At 44.4% G+C, this 19,135-nt stretch overlaps 1 protein-coding gene across 1 annotated transcript in view; it reads right to left on the bottom strand.

The window, feature by feature from the left end:
• Nucleotides 1-5,012: 5,012 nt before the first annotated feature.
• LOC144491355 (pinopsin-like) overlaps nt 5,013-19,135 on the bottom strand; it is a 125,554-nt gene continuing 111,431 nt past the window's right edge. Inside the window, exon 4 of the mRNA XM_078209052.1 lies at nt 5,013-5,558. Coding sequence (XP_078065178.1) covers nt 5,310-5,558 — 249 coding nt within the window. The 3' untranslated portion in view covers nt 5,013-5,309. The remainder of the gene's footprint in view (nt 5,559-19,135) is intronic.

Genomic DNA, 19,135 nt, shown 5'->3' with positions numbered 1-19,135 from the left:
TTACATACCATTTATCAGCATATGAAAACTACTGAACAGATGTTGTTTTACAATAGACAATTGGAAGCTTTTTTTAAATAATGCAATTCACATGGCCAACAAAACCAGCCTGAAGAACGAAGCACACTAAAATATAAATACTTTCATTGTGGCATTTTGTCACATTTTACAGGACGAAAACATTGTAACAAGATGACTAATTCGAACATACAACTGGACGCGATCTTATCGGCTGTTCCCGCCTCGCCCCCATTGCAGCAAATTCAGAGAACTTGGTACCCGAGCAAATCTCCGTTCACTGCAGTGGGATGGGAAAATCCTGCTGGTGTGAACAGCCGTAACAACAGTGTAATGCTATTAGCTTAGTGAATTGGTAACGGATGCAAAAACAGTAAATGGATTACTAGCCTTTTCCTGTAGTGATTTTACCCTTCAACAGGTAGTGAAGTAATTCTTCCCCACAAGTGATTTAATGGCTTATTTTGTGAATATCTAAGGTATCCAGCCCATAACGTTTATTTCCAATTTTGTGTTTGTTGAATTACCAGTTCTCTGATAGGATGGCAGGGCTATTCCCAACTGCCCTGGGAAGAGGAAAGAATAAATGCCCAACATTTTATTCTTGCTTCCTATTCATTGGTCTTTGCTGGAAGAGCAGGGTTGGATGTCAGGTAACCTGCCAGCACTCTTTCAATAGTGTTCATTGTGGAAGCGCGCCCCAGCAGGGAGTCATCATTCGAGGGAAATCTGGTCCTGCTCCTTGGTTTATATCTATGAAAAGGCGACCAGAATTATTAATAGCTAAGTTTAATCCAGCAAATTCCCTTTCTTGTGCCTCAATCATTATTTGAAGATGTGGCTGGACTTGTGGCTGTCAAAGCAGGACTTTAACTGTGTGCTGGAGATATAGCGAAAGAAATTATGTTGATGCAGAGTTAAAGTCAACCTCCAGCTGCTCTTAGCTCCACTGATGCTTAAAATTGGACAAAGCCCTTCTCTGGACCCGAACCTATCACCCTTTTTCAATGAGGACTCTGTGTATTGTAATGCTGAGACACACAGAGAGGGAATACCCCAGATTGGATCCTTGTGACAATCAGAGTCTGCTGATTTCAGTTGCATAATTGCAGACATACTAAAATTATCCTCAGCAATTTGCAGCTGCAGAGAGAAAATGTTCAGGTCAAGGCTCCTAGCCCAAGGTGCATTAACCGGTTTAACCTTAATATTCAAGCAGTCAATGTCAAAACCTTCGCGGATGATGACAACCATGATTGTTGGCAGTTTCATGCATTTGGCGTTTGTCTAAATTCGTACTGGGGGGATGGGGAGCAGTGGAGGACCCCACATTCAGAACATTCACAATAAATTAAACCAAAAGATAGCATTTAATAAATTCTAAATGCACTAAATTCACAGTGCTTACAATCACACATTTTAACATTATCATCTGTTTATCTTTTGATTTATTTAGCTCTCACTTCTGACTGGAACTGTGGTGCTTAAAGACTGATTATAAGTAAGAACTAAAGTGAAAAACAGTTTGGTGAGCTGCTTGACTACCAAACAAATTGAATTCAGATTATTTGCCAAGGGGAAAATGCAACTGAACCAGTCAGAAACATAATTTTCCTCTTGACTGGAACATGAAATAAGTACTGGCTGTCATGGTTTTAAGCAAGTATAGTCATCTACAGTTGAAATGTACATGTAGTATTTGTTCTTACTCTGCACAGCTACTTGTAAAATATATTGTTTTAATGTAACAAGTTTTTATGTTGTCAGCAAAGAGACAACAACCAGATGGTTTGTACATTGCTTCACATATCACATTTTTTCAGTGAAGATGGTAATGCGATACTCCACAGTTGCTTCTTGTTTGAGTGTTTGATTTCAGTTTGAAGAACAGCATCAGTTCTGCTTTCCATAAATAATAGCAAGCCAGCATTCCAATGAGAATACAAATCATTGTCATACAGATATGCCAACAGGATTTTATCTGTTGTTCTGACTGCAATGCATACAGGTATAAATTTTTAAATGATTAGAAACTTATCTCAACGTGTGTGAATGCAAAACAGTTTGATTTCTCACAATCCATAGCCTGCTGTTCTCATGAAGGCTTTAACATGTTTATTATTGACGAGTTAATGGCTGTATTAAATTAGCAGATGGAGGAATTTCATGCAGACATGCCATGCATTTATTTCTAACATCGTGATGAAAGTTCGACTCCAGAGTTCACATAATAAATAGAGATTATCGCTGATGTTTGAATCCTTAGCAATGTTGTGGTTATTCCTGCAGGCAGTTTTTTGTGTGTGCTTGTATATACCCTATTACAGAGAGGGACGAGGTAAAAAGCTGAGAATAGTCTGGATATTGTGAATTAGAGCCAGAGGATGAAGAATAAAATTAAGAGACAGCCAAGTGTGTAAGAGAGAGTGTACAAACAAATGAAGCGACAGATTAAAAAATGAGCAGTATTAACTGGGAAATAAAGAGAATGCAAGAGATAGAAGGAGAAAGTAAGTTAAGGCAATATTGGAAAGGAAGTATTATAAAAACAGATACGCAGAAAAAAAGCAGATTAATGAATAAATAGCAGAATAATGTGCCAGTTGAGTAAAAGGTGGGCAGGGAAATTTGTGGGCGGGGAGAAAGTTAAAGGAATAAGTACACATTAATATTCACTTGTAAGAAAGAGAGTGTGGGATAGAGAGACAGACACACGGAGGGAAAAATCCCTCTGATCCTTGAAAATAGGCCTCATTATGTGCTGAGATTAGCACAGATTATTGTTCCGTGGATGACAGTATAGTTGTTGTTTTTGAGATGTATTGAATTTGACTTTCTTTTATGATTTCCGTTTTCTCCAAATATGTATCTTGATATTTTTCTCTGAGCATTCTCGTTAAAGCTGTTCAAAATGGATCGATGGATTCATTTAAACTAGGATATGGGGAGAATATGGTTGTTCATAAGCAGCTTTCATGTTAGTTACATTAAGAGAGACAACACTTGGCATGTCATAACATTCAAGGCTATGGGCCAAGTGCTGGTAGATGGGATTTAGTTGGGAGTTCAGGTGTTTCTCATGTTGGTGCAGACCTGATGGGCCTGATTCTGCACTGTATGATTCTATGATTCCAGCAGGAAGTGAAACAACAGCAGCAAACAATATATGGAGTCCACTTTACAAACTTAGGATAGAGGTTCAATAATAAAAGCAAAGCTGGAAAATTTCCGCAGCTCTGGCAGCAACTGTGGAGAGAAAAACAGAGGGTGGAATTTGATTATTTTTTTCCTCCCCAAAGTGTTATCTCAGGCAGGAAAAGCGAAGGGCAGCACCCCAGCTGTCTCATCTGCTTTTCCTGCCAAATTTTCAAGCATTTTGAAAGAAAATGGAAGGGACAGGACCCAAGAAGCCATGCTGGCAGGGCAGACTCATTCAGAGCCCGCCAGCAACCTCGGCCCCCGACAGGTCGGGGTGCCACTTTTAAAGGGCGCCTCAATCGGAAAAAAATACCAATTTAAAAGAGGACACCCCCCCTCGCAGAAACAAAAACCCGCCCCCAAGGACACAGGGAGAATTTCTTACATGGGGGAATAACACAGCGGGAAAGCCTGCTAATGATATCTAACTGGGTTCCTGACCTGACATGGTGGGAACACCATTAAGTCAGTGGCAGGCGCACGAACAAAGTCAATGGCAAATCCCGCCTGTGTAAAAGCCGTTTCTGGACTCCCATTGGATTTTCTGCCTACACCAGCTTTCCCGCCTGCTGAAAACGGGGGCGGAAATTACCCTCAGAGTCAATATTGAGTCCAATATCATTCTTGTTCAGGCTGCCATTTTGATACGTCTAATTTATCTTTTCGATAGTCTATGGGGGCGATTCACCCAAAACATTTTAAGTGCCAAATTTGCATGAAAATTGGAGTAGCACCCGCCGATTTTTTTAGTGGGATGTTCAGATTGAATCTCCAACACTCTGAGCACTGCAGAGTGCCCGAGTGTGAATCATGTTGAAATTCAGGGGCGGGACCTATTCCCACTGGAGAGGCCGGCAACATAGTGCTGAGTGGGACACTGCACATGAGTCAACCTGTCAGTGCCAAGATCAGTGCATGCGCAGTAACCCCGCACTGCCTGCCCCACGATTGCTGGCAAGCCCCGCGACTCTGCATCACTGCCCTCCCCACCTCCTGATTGCTGGCCTCCCGGACATCCTTGGGCCAGCCCCTATGTCTCCCCCCACACCTCCCCCCTCCCCAGCATGCCTTGATCTCCCCCCTTCCATCGATGGCCCTGACCAATCCCGCATTCCCGACCGCGCAGCCCCGATACTCCCCCTGCAGGCCAACCGACCCCCCACCCACCCTGATGGCCAGCCCCGATTGCTAGCAGAGTTGTAGAGGGACTCCCCACTCTCATGGATTGCCCCCTGATCCCCCTTCCCAGTTAGGCCCCACCCCCTCGGCATGGCCCGATGATTGGTGGGCAGTGCTAAGGTGCCACCTGGGCATTGCCACTTTGCCCCTTGGGCATTGCCAGGGGGCAGTCTGGCACTACCAGGCCATAAATGCCCAGTGGGCACCCCCCTTACTTCAGACCCGCTGGGTGGCCTCCATGGCCCCCCTTCACTCTAGCAGGGTCGCGCGGTTAGCTCCCGGTTAGTGGGGAACTGTTGTAAACTCCGCTGGAGTGAACTACTCCTGGCAGTGGGGGAGAGGCTAGCGGGCCCTGAGGCTTCAGCCCCAGGCCCACCAATGATATTTAAATACTCATTGAAATATTTAAAGTAACTCCACACCAATTTCCAGTGTGGGGCTGACGCTGCCTGAAATCCGGGGCTTGGAGATGTGCGGAGGCCATGGCACCCAGCTGGATGCCCACTAAATGGTTCTGCTTACGTCTCCTGGCCTTGTTAGAGCAGCGCAATCGGCTGGGAGAACCGCCCCCCATATTCTTAAAACTTATTCCATGTTATACATTATTTTATAGAAAGCCAGGGCAATAAATTGTATTATGATTGGGCAACTTTGAAACATGCAATATTTAACATGGAATTGGAGAGCCAGCCATGGCTCAGATTCTCAATGTCCAAAAGATTCATTGATCCATAAGAATACGTTTGCTCTCTGTACTGTTCAACCATCACACAAAAAATCTATTTCATTTCGATTGTTGTTGCAGGCAACTTAGCTTTCACCAGCTGTGGATTAATATAATTTCCATAGGAATTTTTTTCCTTCCAAAGCAGTGTTCATGTGTCATGGAGTTGCCATCAAAAGTTTCCATTTGGTTAGTCGTTGTAGTGTACCACTAGAGAAACTGGTGGCTTTGAAATTTCACACGAAAGGTCTTTGTCTGCATCTTTTTGATCGCTATCAGACCGGCTTTTATACGCTGATGTGTGTTGAGCAATAGAGGCCTTTAGGAAGCTGGTGGTGTTCTTTCTTCGATCATTCTTTGTAGTCTTCGACAGACTTTTGGTGCTCGTACCAATGGGTAAATTCTGACAGCTCAGCAGTGCCTTAAAACATCTGTAGAACTAGACAAATTAAAATAAATGATCAGAACATTCGAGTAAGTCTTCACCAGTTAGTAGAATTAGTGCTTTAGTGGTGACATTATCTGTGAAATAAATCCAATTTGGCAGTCACATAAAGACCTGTGGCACAAGCTAATACGTTAGCAAATGCATAAATCAAACTTTTGGCACTTTCCATTACACCTTTTACATGAAGAACAGTGATTTCTCACCTAATGTTTGTTTGATTTTCCATTCTTTTCTTCAAAGTGTAGATGTGTAACCTGCCCTCGGGCCTATACCACCTTCCAACAAGTTTCAAGCCTCCCACAAGTGACAATTTATGCCTGAAGCACCGTCTACAGTCATAAATTTCATTTGGAAGAAAATGTGTCATAAAAGCTTTACTGTGTTATTTGATTAGGACTTGGACCAGACAGCAAGTAAAACAAACAAATAATCAGCTAAATCTATGAAAGTTAAGTTGACAGAATCAAAATTGACGTAATTTGTGGTAATTACGCAATAACAGAAAGGCCATAAAATGCAGCTCCAGAACACCCATTTTTCCAGCATTATGAGTTCCATTTAAGTTTATTTATTCGTGTCACGAGTAGACTTACAAAGAAGTAACTGTGAAAATCCCCCAGTTGCCACACTACGGCACCCGTTTGGGTACATTGAGGGAGAATTTAGCGAGGCCAGTGCACCAAGCCCGTACATCCTTCAGACTGTGGGAGGAAACCAGAGCACCCGGAGGAAACCCAAGCAGACACGGGGAGAATGTGCAACTCCACACAGACAGTGATCCAAGCCAGGAATCGAACCCGTGTCCCTGGCGCTGTGAGGCAGCAGTGCTAACCACTGTGCCACTGTGCTGCCCATTTGCTTTTAAAATGACAGACCAGATGCATGTGCATGTTTGCCTGTTCTGGATGCCACTTTGGTGAGGTTGTTAGTGTAAATAAAAGGAGAGATGGCTGGAGTTATGCAGAGTAAGTGGATCATGACATCTATCAACATCCAGTGCTAAGATGCTACCATCGCTGCCATTTTGGAGCTCAACACTCCAGCCAACACTGTCTCTTAAACATGCACAGCTAAACACCGCCTGTTCAGCATGTTAATTGCTGCTTAATTTCTACCGGTTCTTGTTGCAATTGTAGAAGTGTTTTTTGGTTTCTAGAATCATTTAAGTCTACAGGGAATGGTGTGACGCATGAGGTAGAACTTTGTTTGAACTTCAGGCCTCCCAACAGCCCACGGGAAGTTGAGGAACAGATATGTAAGGAGATTCTGGACAGGTGCAGAAAAAATAGGGTTGTTGTAGTGGGAGACTTTAATTTCCCTCACATAGACTGGAAATCGCTGAGGGCTGGGGGCCTGGACGGGGAAGAATTTATAAAATGCGTACAGGAAGATTCTTTGGAACAATATGTTGACAGTCCAACTAGAGAGGGGGCTATACTCGACCTAGTACTGGGGAATGAGCCCGGTCAGGTCATCAAAGTTTCAGTGGGGGAACATGTGGCAAATAGTGACAAAAAATCTGTAAATTTTAGGATAGTAATGGAAAAAGATGAGTGTTGTCCTATGGGTAAGGTGCTGAATTGGGGGAAGGCTAATTACAGCCGGATTAGGCAGGATTTGGTGGCTGTTGATTGGGAGAGGGTAAATCCACATCTGGCATGTGGGAGTCTTTTAAGGAGCAGTTGATAGGACTGCAGGACAGGCATGTGCCTGTAAAGAGGAAGGATGGGAAAGGTAGGATTCGAGAGCCGTGGATAACGTGAAATTGTGGGTCTAATCAAAAAGATTAGATGAGGTCCAGGCAGCTAAAAACAGATGGAGCACTGGAGGAATACAGAGAAAGTAGAAAAGAACTCAAACAGGGAATTAGAAGGGCAAAAAGGGGTCACGAAATGTCCTTGGCAGACAGGATTAAGGAGAATCCTAAGGCATTTTATCCATACGTTAGGAACAAGAGGGTTGTCAGAGAAAGAGTCGGACCTCTCAAGAACAAAGGAGGGGAATTATGCTTAGAACCCAAGGAAGTAGGTGAGATCCTAAATGAATACTTTGTATCAGTATTCACAAAGGAGAGGGACACTATGATTGGTAGTGTCTCAGAGGGATGTGGAGACCCGTTAGAAGAAATCTCAATTATAAGGAAGGAAATGTTAGGTGTTTTAGGAAGCATTAAGGTAGACAAATCCCCAGGGCCAGATGGCATCTGTCCTAGATTACTGAGAGAGACAAGAGATGAAATTGCTGGGCCTCTAACAGGAATATTTGTCTCTTCACTGGACACAGGTGAGGTCTCAGAGGACTGGAGGATAACAAATGTGGTCCTGTTATGTAAGAAGAGTAGCAAGGATAACCCGGGTAATTATAGGCCGGTGAGCTTGACGTCTGTGGTAGGGAAATTGTTGGAGAAGATTCTTAGAGATAGGATGTATGCGCATTTAGAACTGAATAATCTCATTAGTGATAGACAGCATGGTTTTGTACGAGGGAGGTCATGCCTCACAAATTTGGTTGAGTTTTTTGAGGAGGTGACAAAAACGATTGAAGAGGGAAGGGCCATGGATGTCGCCTATATGGATTTTAGTAAAGCGTTTGACAAGGTCCCTCATGGCAGGCTGGTGCAAAAGGTTAAATCTCACGGGATAAAAGGTGAGCTAGCTAGATGGGTACAGAACTGGCTTGGCCATAGAAGACAGAGGGTAGCAGTGGAGGGGTCTTTTTCCGGTTGGAGGTCTGTGACTGCTGGCGTTCCGCAGGGCTCTGTACTGGGACCTCTGCTGTTTGTGATATATATAAATGATTTGGAGGAAGATGTAGCTGGTGTGATCAGTAAGTTTGCGGACGACACGAAGATTGCTGGAGTTGCAGATAGTGATGAACATTGTCAGAGAATACAGTAGGATATAGATAGGCTGGAACATTGGGCGGAGAAATGGCAGATGGAATTTAATCCAGATAAATGCAAAGTAGTTCTAATGTAAGGGGGAGCTATACAATAAATGGCAGAACCATCAGGAGTATAGACACACAGAGGGACCTGGGTGTACAAGTCCACAGATCCTTAAAGGCGGCAGCACAGGTGGAGAGGGTGGTGAATAAGGCATATGGCATGCTTGCCTTTATTGGACGGGGCATAGAATACAAAAGTTGGCATATGATGTTGCGGCTGTATAGAACGTTGGTTAGGCCACATTTGGAATACTGTGTCCAGTTCTGGTCGTCACACTACCAGAAGGACGTGGAGGCTTTGGAGAGAGTACAGAGAAGGTTTACCAGGATGTTGCCTGTCTTAGCTATGAGGAGTGGGTAAACTGGGGATGTTCTCCCTGGAAAGACGGAGGATGAGGGGCGACCTAATAGAGGTGTATAAAATTATGAAGGGCATTGATAGGGTGAACAGTGGGAAGCTTTTTCCCAGGTCGGAGGTGACGAACACAAGGGGCCACAGGTTCAAGGTGAGGGGGGCAAGATTCAACACAGATGTCAGGGGGGACGTATTTTACACAGAGGGTGGTGGGGGCCTGGATTGCACTCCCCAGCAAGGTGATTGAGGCGGACACGCTGGGATCGTTTAAGACTTATCTAGATAGCCACATGAACAGACTGGGAATAGAGGGATACAAACGAATCGTCTAGTTGGGCACATGAGCGGCGCAGGCTTGGAGGGCCGAAGGGCCTGTTCCTGTGCTGTATTGTTCTTTGTTCAAGGATTTGATAGAAACCACCTCCTCCGAGACATGATTGCAATAGTTTGCATCCCTCTTTGCTCACAGTATGATAGCGAGAGTGACACAGAGTAGGGAAAGTTGCCGGAAGGAGGCGGAGGAGGAGGGGGAGAAAGGGCTCTCAATAGGAGGCCATTTCTATCCACAGCATTTAATGAGCAATTCTCCTCCTCAAATCTCAATGAGGAACAGTGTGTTAAAACTTCTCTATTTCTCTGAGGATGTCCTCAGCGAAATCTGTCACCTGCAGCAGCCTCAGAGCCAGCTGAGGGTTATATCACCAGCGGCTGTGAAAGTGATTTATTTTGCATCTGACTCCTTCCAGGCTGAAGCAGGTGATTTAACAATATCTCCAAGTTCTGTGTTCGCTTTTGCACGATGGAGGTCATTGAAACTCTGAATTTCAAGAGAGCTAAATACATTGCATTCTGTCCAGCTGGAGGGAAGTAGGTAGAATGACCAAGTGGCTTTATAAAGTTTCCAGGTTTCTCTCAGTGCATAGCGCAATTGACTGCATGCACATCACTTTGTGAGTGCTGTGTGTCTATTCTGATATGGTATATTGGAAAGTCTACCCCATCCAGAAGGAGTTAAGTAGATTCTGCATGACTTGTGCCTTTTATTGTAGAGATCATGCCCATGGAACTCAGGTTGGCTGTGCGTAGCTGTTGGCTGGAGATCAGAATTGCTCCAAGAAGGAGGATCTTCACGAACAAGAACAAGACAGAGTTTGAAGGACCTTATGACTGAGTGTGTTCACCAAAATTTGAGTGTACTGCTGAGCCAATTCGTAAGAGCAGTCTTAGTTGTATATGCCATTTACTGTGCAATTTATAGTTCATATTCAACCAAAATGTGCTTGTTTGAGTTAATTGTGGACGCTAGGGTATAGGATCAACAGTATTTTGTGTTTGCTTTGTTGACTCTTGTATGCTAAAAAAAAATCTTCTTTTAGTAAGTAAATAGGATTTTAGGGCGATCTTGACACCGATCATCACAGCTATCCGCTTATACTACCTTCTCAAAGTTTGGCTGAGGCTTCCTAGCCACCCCTCTCCCCAACTCTCCTCCCCTCAACCTCATGCACCCCGGCCTCCAGTGCTGTGTTAGAAAAGCTTGCAGCTGCCTCTCTGCCACGTTGTCTTGTGTTTTTTGTCATTCCCGTATCAAAGTCACTTCTAGAAAGACTTCCACCCTCTGCTCCAGCCAAATTATGTCTCCCCAAAAGAGGTGAAGCTTGGCTTTAAGTGGCTTAGCTTGAACTTCCGCCAGCTTCTGAGGATTCTTTCCCCTCAAGTCAGGCATATAACCACTCAACAACATGCTTAACAGTGACTGAATGCTGCAATCATTTGAATGAGCAGGCAGAATGAGTTTGCATGCTAGCAGCATCGGAAATAATGGGCAAGGGTTTATACCCTTATTGCTCTCCCAGCACTCGTTATAGGGAATTTTTGCACTGTTTGCTTTTAACCTTTAAATAAAAGTTTAACGTTCCCTGCGAGAATCCTTATTGACCCAGCAGATCAGATCAACGAAACAAATTCTCACTGGAAGCAGCTCATTTTTTTGAAGCCCATTATCTGGGAGAAAAGGTCAGAGTTATGTGCTGCTTGCAATCATGGAGATGTGTTTCTGAGTGACAGGAGTGTCCAGGTTTGAGTGTCCTATTTGTACAAGATACTGCACTTACTGTCAAAATGCAATCCATTAAATACTGATGAGCTGGAATGACTGTCAAAGCTGATTTTGAAATTAATGACCCGCAAAAGTTGCTTGTCAGCCCCACAAATGATTAGCCTTTAAAAGATTATAGTTTTGACAGCAGTCATGCTGTAACCAACTTATTCAAAAAGCATGTAAACCTTATTGAAGAATCACATATACAATCAGACATAACAATGGTGCTGATTTTAGTGGCTAGGCTAACCCTGCTATTATAGAGTAAATCACTAAGCAACTTCTGTAACTGCGCAGCCACGGGTAAATCTGGATAACAGCAAGCTGCTAGTTGGAATTCTCCAGCCGTTCATGTCCTGTTGCTGCTGCCAATGAAAACAGAGAATTTGGTGCTCAGCCAGATCTCCATTCACTGCAGTGGGACTGGAGAATCCCAGCCCCGTGGGCGAGGTCAGAGAATCTGGCCCATAGTCCGCATTATCTTACTGTTCCAGAGGCTCTGCTAAAACAGTATCTCACTGACAGACGCGACATTGAAATGCATGGAACATGTTAAGCCCTCACAAATCTACCCTTGTATTCAACAATCTAGCTGTTGGAGATACATCAGGCCATTACAGCATCGGGTGGAGTAACCACTGCAGAGTTCTTATGGTGACAAAGTCCAATTTTCACAATGAGCACTCTCCATTGTGTTGTCTTGCGCCTTCACAGTGCTAAATGGAATAGATTCAAAACTGGTCTAGCCACTGAAAGCTGGGATTCCATGAAGCCATGATGTGGAGATGTTGGTGTTGGACTGGGGTAAACACAGTAAGAAGTTTAACAGCACCAGGTTAAAGTCCAACAAGTTTATTTGGTAGCAAAAACCACAAGCTTTCGGAGCACTGCTCCTTCGTCAGGTGAGGCTCGTCATATGACTCACCTGATGAAGGAGCAGCGCTCCGAAAGCTTGTGGCTTTTGCTACCAAATAAACCTGTTGGACTTTAACCTGGTGTTGTTAAACTTCTTACTGTATTCCATGAAGCAGCAGCGTAACCTCATAGCACAGCATATCCCCTCACTCTATATGATCATGAAGCCAGGGGCCCAACTCTACTTCAACGGGCAGTGTAGGAGAGCATGCGAGTATCACCAGGACTAGTTAAAAATGAAGTGCAGAGTAAAGCTACAACACAGAACTATGTGCATGCTATACAGTGGAAGCAGTATGCTAGAAGCAAGGCAAAACAATCATATCAACAGATCAGGCCAACATTCTGCAGCTCTGTCACTTCTGCACATGGTACTGGTCAATTAAACAATTTATTGAAGCAGAAAGTTCTATGGAGCCCAACAGGTCAATGCAAAAGCCTAAGCTGGAGTGTTCCCAATTTTCTTCAGCCAGAAGGGTCAAGTGGATAAGTCCAATTTAGTCTCTTCCTGAGGACACAGCATCACAAGTGCCAGTCTTCAATTGATTTGATTCACTCCTTATGATATTAAGAAATGATTAAGTGCTTGGGAGACAGCTGAGACTATGACCCTCAAAGAAATCTGACTGTCTTGCTGAAAACTTGTGCTCCATAACCAGTGATGTATCTCGCCAAGTTGTTCCAGCACAGCTACAACACTGGCATCACGAACAAAGTGGAATTTGCCGAAAAATGTCTTGTCCACAGAAAGTAGGAGAAAATCCAATCTGACTAATTTCCACCCCATCAGTTTACTCTCAAAACTCAGCAAAGTAACAGAAGGTGTCATTGATAGTGCTATATATCAGCACTTACACTGCACTGACCTGCCCACCCATGCTCAGTTTGGGAGGACCATTTAGTTCCAGACCTCATTTCAGCCTCAATTGAAACCATACCAAAAGAGAGAAATTCCAGAGGTGAGGAGAGAGTGTCAATCCTTGACATCGAGGCAGACTGAATCAGTTTTGCATCAAAGGAATCTAGCAAATTTATGTCAGTGGAAATTTGGGAAAACTCTCCAAGGGGTTCCAACTAATGGAAAGGAAGATTGTCATGGCTGTTGTCATGGCTCATCATCTCCCTCTCGGCCAGAGAGGAGTTGAAAATTTGGGTCAGAGCCCCTGCAATCTCCTCCCTTATCTCCCACAGTAGCCTAGGGCACAATTTATCTGGACTGAGAGATTTATCTCTTACTTATCTTATTTAAGGCTGCCAACACCTCCAATGCCTTGTCCTTCCCTATTTCAATTTGCTCAAGAACCTTACAGTCTCTTTTCCTGAATTCCACACTGTTGTCCTCATTCTCTTGGGTGAAGACAGATGTGGGTATTCATTCAACACTCTACCAATGTCCTCTGGCTCCACCCACAAATTGCCTCCTTGGTCTCTAATGGGCCCTACTCTTTCCGTGGTTATCTTCTTCCCATTGATATACTTATGCTGTATATATGGGGAATCACTAATTGATCTCTCTGTGGAGCTCGTTGAATATGAATTCCTTAGAACTCATCACCTGAGCCCTTTATAAGGCAGATACCGGGAAGGGTCTGCAGAACTAGGTCCTCATAGAAATCATAGAAACCCTACAGTGCAGAAGGAGGCCATTCGGCCCATCAAGTCTGCACCGACCACAATCCCACCCACGCCCTACCCCCACATATTTATCCGCTAATCCCACTAACCTACGCATCTCAGGACTCTAAGGGGCAATTTTTAACCTGGCCAATCAACCTAACCCGCACATCTTTGGACTGAGGGAGGAAACCGGAGCACCCGGAGGAAACCCACGCAGACACGAGGAGAATGTGCAAACTCCACACAGACAGTGACCCGAGCTGGGAATCGAACCCGGGACCCTGGAGCTGTGAAGTAGCAGTTCTAACCACTGTGCTACCGTGCCGCCCCGTCCTGGATAGGAGTTGTAGACCACGGAGCAGTGGCTTTATTTTGTGTTTAACAATCAATGCCGCTCCTTTCCAGTCAGGCTTCCTGACTTATTAAAAGAACAATTATCACCGGGGCATAGAGTCAAACAGGTTTACAGCATGGAAACAGGCCCTTCGGCCCAACTTGTCCACGCCGCCCAGTTTTTATCACTAAGCTAATCCCAATTGCCTGCATTTGGCCCATATCCCTCTATACCTATCTTACCCTGTAACTGTCTAAGTGCTTTTTAAAAGACAAAATTGTATTCACCTCTTCTACAACCTCTGGCAGCTTGTTCCAGACACTCACCACAATCTGTGTGAAAAAAATGCCTCCTGGACCTTTTTGTACTCTCCCCTCTCACCTTAAACCTATGCCCTCTAGTTTTAGACTCCCCTACCTTTGGGAAAAGATGTTGACTATCTATCTTATCTATGCCCCTCATTATTTTATAGACCTCTATAAGATCACCCCTCAGCCTCCTACACTCCAGGGAAAAATGTCCCAGTCTATCCAGCCTCTCCTTATAACAAACCATCAAATCTCGGTAGCATCTGAGTAAATTATTCGGCACTCTTTCTAGTTCAATAATATCCTTTCTATAATTGGGTGACCAGGACTGTACACAGTATTCCAAGTGTGGCCTTACCAATGTCTTGTACAACTTCAACAAGACGGTCCAACTCCTGTATTCAGTGTTCTGACCAATAAAACCAAGCATGCTGAATGCCTTCTTCACCACTCTGTCCACCTGTGACTCCACTTTCAAAGAGCTATGAACCTGTACCGCTAGATCTCTTTGTTCTATAACTCTCCCCAACGCCCTACCAATAACTAAGTCCTGCCCTGGTTCAATCTATCAAAATGCGTCACCTCACATTTATCTAAATTAAACTCCATCTGCCATTCATTAGCCACTGGCCCAATTGATCAGATGCCATTGCATTCCGAGACAACCTTCTTCACTGTCCACTATGCCACCAATCTTAAGAACAAAGAACAAAGAACAATACAGCACAGGAACAGGCCCTTCGGCCCTCCAAGCCCGCGCTGCTCCCTGGTCCAAACTAGACCATTCTTTTGTATCCCTCCATTCCCACTCCGTTCATGTGGCTATCTAGATAAGTCTTAAACGTTCCCAGTGTGTCCGCCTCCACCACCTTGCCCGACAGCGCATTCCAGGCCCCCACCACCCTCTGTGTAAAATACGTCCTTCTGATATCCGTGTTAAACCTCCGCCCCTCACCTTGAACCTATGACCCCTCGTGAATGTCACCACCAATCTGGGAAAAAGCTTCCCACCGTTCACCCTATCTGTGCCTTTCATAATTTTATACACCTCTATTAGGTCACCTCTCATCCTCCGTCTTTGCAGTGAGAACAACCCCAGTTTACCCAATCTCTCCTCATAACTAAGCCCTTCCATACCAGGCAACATTGTGGTAAACCTCCTCTGCACTCTCTCTAAAGTTTCCACGTCCTTCTGGTAGTGTGGCGACCAGAACTGGGCGCAGTATTCCAAATGCGGCCGAACCAACGTTCGATACAACTGCAACATCAGACCCCAACTTTTATACCCTATGCCCTGTCCTATAAAGGCAAGCATGCCATATGCCTTATTCACTACCTTCTCCACCTATGATGTCACCTTCAAGGATCTGTGGACTTGCACACCCAGGTCCCTCTGCGTATCTACACAGATATGTGTAGATACGCAGAGGGTTCTGCCATTTATCGTATAGCTCCCCCCTACGTTAGTTCTCCCAAAATGCATCACTTCGCATTTATCTGGATTGAACTCCATCTGCCATTTCTTTGCCCAAATTTCCAGCCTATCTCTATCCTTCTGTAGCCTCTGACAATGTTCCTCACTATCTGCAAGTCCAGCCATTTTCGTGTCGTCCGCAAACTTACTGATCACCCCAGTTACACCTTCTTCCAGATCGTTTATATAAATCACAAACAGCAGAGGTCCCAATACAGAGCCCTGCGGAACACCACTAGTCACAGGCATCCAGCCGGAAAAAGACCCTTCCACTACCACCCTCTGTCTTCTGTGACCAAGCCAGTTCTCCACCCATCTAGCCACCTCCCCCTTTATCCCATGAGATCCAACATTTTGCACCAGCCTACCATGAGGGACTTTGTCAAACGCTTTACTAAAGTCCATATAGACGACATCTACGGCTCTTCCCTCATCAACCATTCTAGTCACGTCTTCAAAAAGTCCACCAGGTTAGTGAGGCATGACCTCCCTCTCACAAAACCATGCTGACTATTGTTAATGAGTTTATTCCTTTCTAAATGCGCATACATCCTATCTCTAAGAATCCTCTCCAACAACTTCCCGACCACGGACGTCAAGCTCACTGGCCTATAATTTCCCGGGTTATCCTTCCTACCCTTCTTAAATAACGGGACCACATTAGCTATCCTCCAATCCTCTGGGACCTCACCTGTGTCCAGTGACGAGACAAAGATTTACGTCAAAGGCCCAGCGATTTCATCTCTCGTCTCCCTGGGCAGCCTTGGATAGATTCCATCAGGCCCTGGGGATTTGTCAGTCTTTATATTCCCTAAAAAACCTAACACTTCCTCCCTTGTAATGGAGATTTTCTCTAATGGGTCAACACTTCCCTCCGAGACACTCCCAGTCAACACATCCCTCTCCTTTGTGAATACCGATGCAAAGTATTCATTTAGGATCTCCCCTACTTCTTTGGGCTCTAAGCATAATTCCCCACTTTTGTCCCTGAGAGGTCCGATTGTTTCCCTGACAACCCTTTTGTTCCTAACGTATGAATAAAATGCCTTTGGATTCTCCTTAATCCTGTCTGCCAAGGACATTTCGTGACCCCTTTTTGCCCTTCTAATTCCTCATTTGAGTTCTTTCCTACTTTCTTTGCATTCCTCCAGAGCTCCCTCCGTTTTTAGCTGCCTGGACCTAACGTACGCCACTCTTTTCTTTTTGACCAATCCCTCCATTTCCCTGGTTATCCACGGTACTCGAATCCTACCCTTCCTATCCTTCTTTCTTACAGGCACATGCCTATCCTGCAGCCCTAACAACTGTTCCTTAAAAGACTCCCACATGCCAGATGTGGATTTACCCTCAAACAGCCTCTCCCAATCAACAGCTGCCAATTTCTGCCTAATTCCACTAAAGTTAGCCTTCCCCCAATCCAACACCTTGCCCTTGGGACACCACTCATCCTGACCCCAAACTCGTCCCCAGCCTCTACACTTGTAGACATAATTTTTTGATCCCCACCCCCCTGCCATATTAGTTTAAACCCACCCGAACTGCACTAGCAAAACTCCCAGCCAGGATATTCGTGCCCTTCCAATTTAGTTGTGACCCGTCCTTCTTGTACAGGTGCCCTCCTCTCTTGAAAACTTCCCAGTGATCCAGGAATATGAAGCCCTCCCTCCTGGACCAGTCCTTTAGCCAAGTGTTCAATTGTACTATCTCCCTATTCCTAGCCTCACTGGCCCTAGGCATTGGGAGTCGCCCAGAGATTGCCACAATCTTGGTGTCATCTGCAAACTTACTAACCATGCCTCTTAAATTCTCATCCAAATCATTAATCTAAATGACAAATAACAGTGGAGCAGCACCGATCCCTGAAGCACACCGCTGGTCACAGGTCTCCCGTTAGAAAAACAACCCTCTACAAGCACCCTCTGGCTTCTGTTGTCAAGTCAATTTTGTATCCAATTGACTACCTTACCCTGAATCCTGTGAGAATTGGCCTTATACAACAGCCTACCATGCAGCACCTAGTCAAAGGCCTTGCTAAAGTCCATGTAGACAACATTGACTGCCCAGCCCTCATTTATCTTCTTGGTTACCCCTTCAAAAAACTCAATCAAATTTGTGAGACATGATTTTCCACTCACAAAGCCATGCTGACTGTCCCTAATCAGTCCTTGTATCTCTAAATGCCTGTCGATCCTGTCTCAGGATAATTTCTAACAACTTACCCACTATAGACATTAGGCTCACTAGCTTGTAGTTCCCAGGCGTCTTTTCTTCTATGTATTAGACTTGATGAGAGTAAGTTTTACAAAGAGGAACACAATGTTGCTGGAAAATGGTGACAGAGTATCCATTCATTTGTAAATGTTGTAATGAACTGAGTCTCCTCGTTGTAATTTTAATCTACTTTGGGAAGACCGGATTGACATGTCTACATTGTAGTAATCAAATCCCCAGGGCATTGTGTTATTCGCCTGATGAAAAGACTTGTGATTAAACATGTAAACCATATAATCAATTAAATTGTTAAAACACGCTTTCAGCTTTGTAGCACACTACTATGCTTTTTAAACTTCTTCTTGAATAATACATTTTTGGATGTCAGGAGAGGTCGGAAAAAACAGACAGGTTGTTGTTTCTCAAGAAGAGCTGGCAAGGAGCTGTGGAGCATGACCATGGAGAAGACAATGCTTCACAGAGACTCTGTCTGGGACCAGGGCTGAGTACATACTCAAGAGCTTGTTCAAAATAGAAAGGGGGGAAAATGAGAAAAGATTAACAGTCACCGTCTTGGATTCATGTAATATTTGAACATAACATCATCTGCCCTGTATTTGACCCTCGGTTGTCTTCTGGCAGTCCCTTCTAATTAAGTGATACAGGGAAGCACCCTGCATAGTTAATGCCTGGCAATAATCAAGCTAATTTCTTATTATAAAATCAGCCCAAAAGTCATGCTTTTAGGTAGAGAAATAATGCAAGTTAGACACAAGGGCCATGAAATTCTGCTCCATTACCCTCGGCTTTCAGTGCTATGAGTGTAGTTTTGCCTCGTAAGAGACATTCCTGGCACCCTGTACATAGTTTTGGTGCTAGTCACACCTGACGCCATTTTGGTGAGAGCAATGGAATCCCTGCGATGAGTATCTGCTGGAAGTGTGCAGAGTAGGCAGATCATGATGTCACTCAGTGTCTAATGTAGATGTGATGCAGGCACTGCCATTTTGGAGCTCAATCCGCCAGCTAATTTCTTCGCTTAAAAAGGCACAGCTGAACATGCAGAAAGGGACCCAACCAGTGTAATTTAAAGGGATGATCAAATGGGTGAGTTGCTGACGATTTCTATTGGTTCTTGCTGGGATTGTGAGAGCGTTGGTTGGTTTTTAGAGTTCTTTAAAATTGTTAAAACCTACAAGGACTTCAAGGATTCAATCGCTTCTCAGCCATTTGGCTCAGATCAAGTGTCAGATCAGGCTCAAGATGGGGTGCAATGCCTTATCTTGTCAGCTTGGATCGTGTTTGTC

This window comes from Mustelus asterias, chromosome 3 (assembly GCF_964213995.1).
Source record: "Mustelus asterias chromosome 3, sMusAst1.hap1.1, whole genome shotgun sequence".
Lineage (NCBI taxonomy): Eukaryota > Metazoa > Chordata > Chondrichthyes > Carcharhiniformes > Triakidae > Mustelus > Mustelus asterias.
Note: the sequence above shows the minus strand (reverse complement) of the source record. Positions and strands in the feature narration are given on the sequence as shown.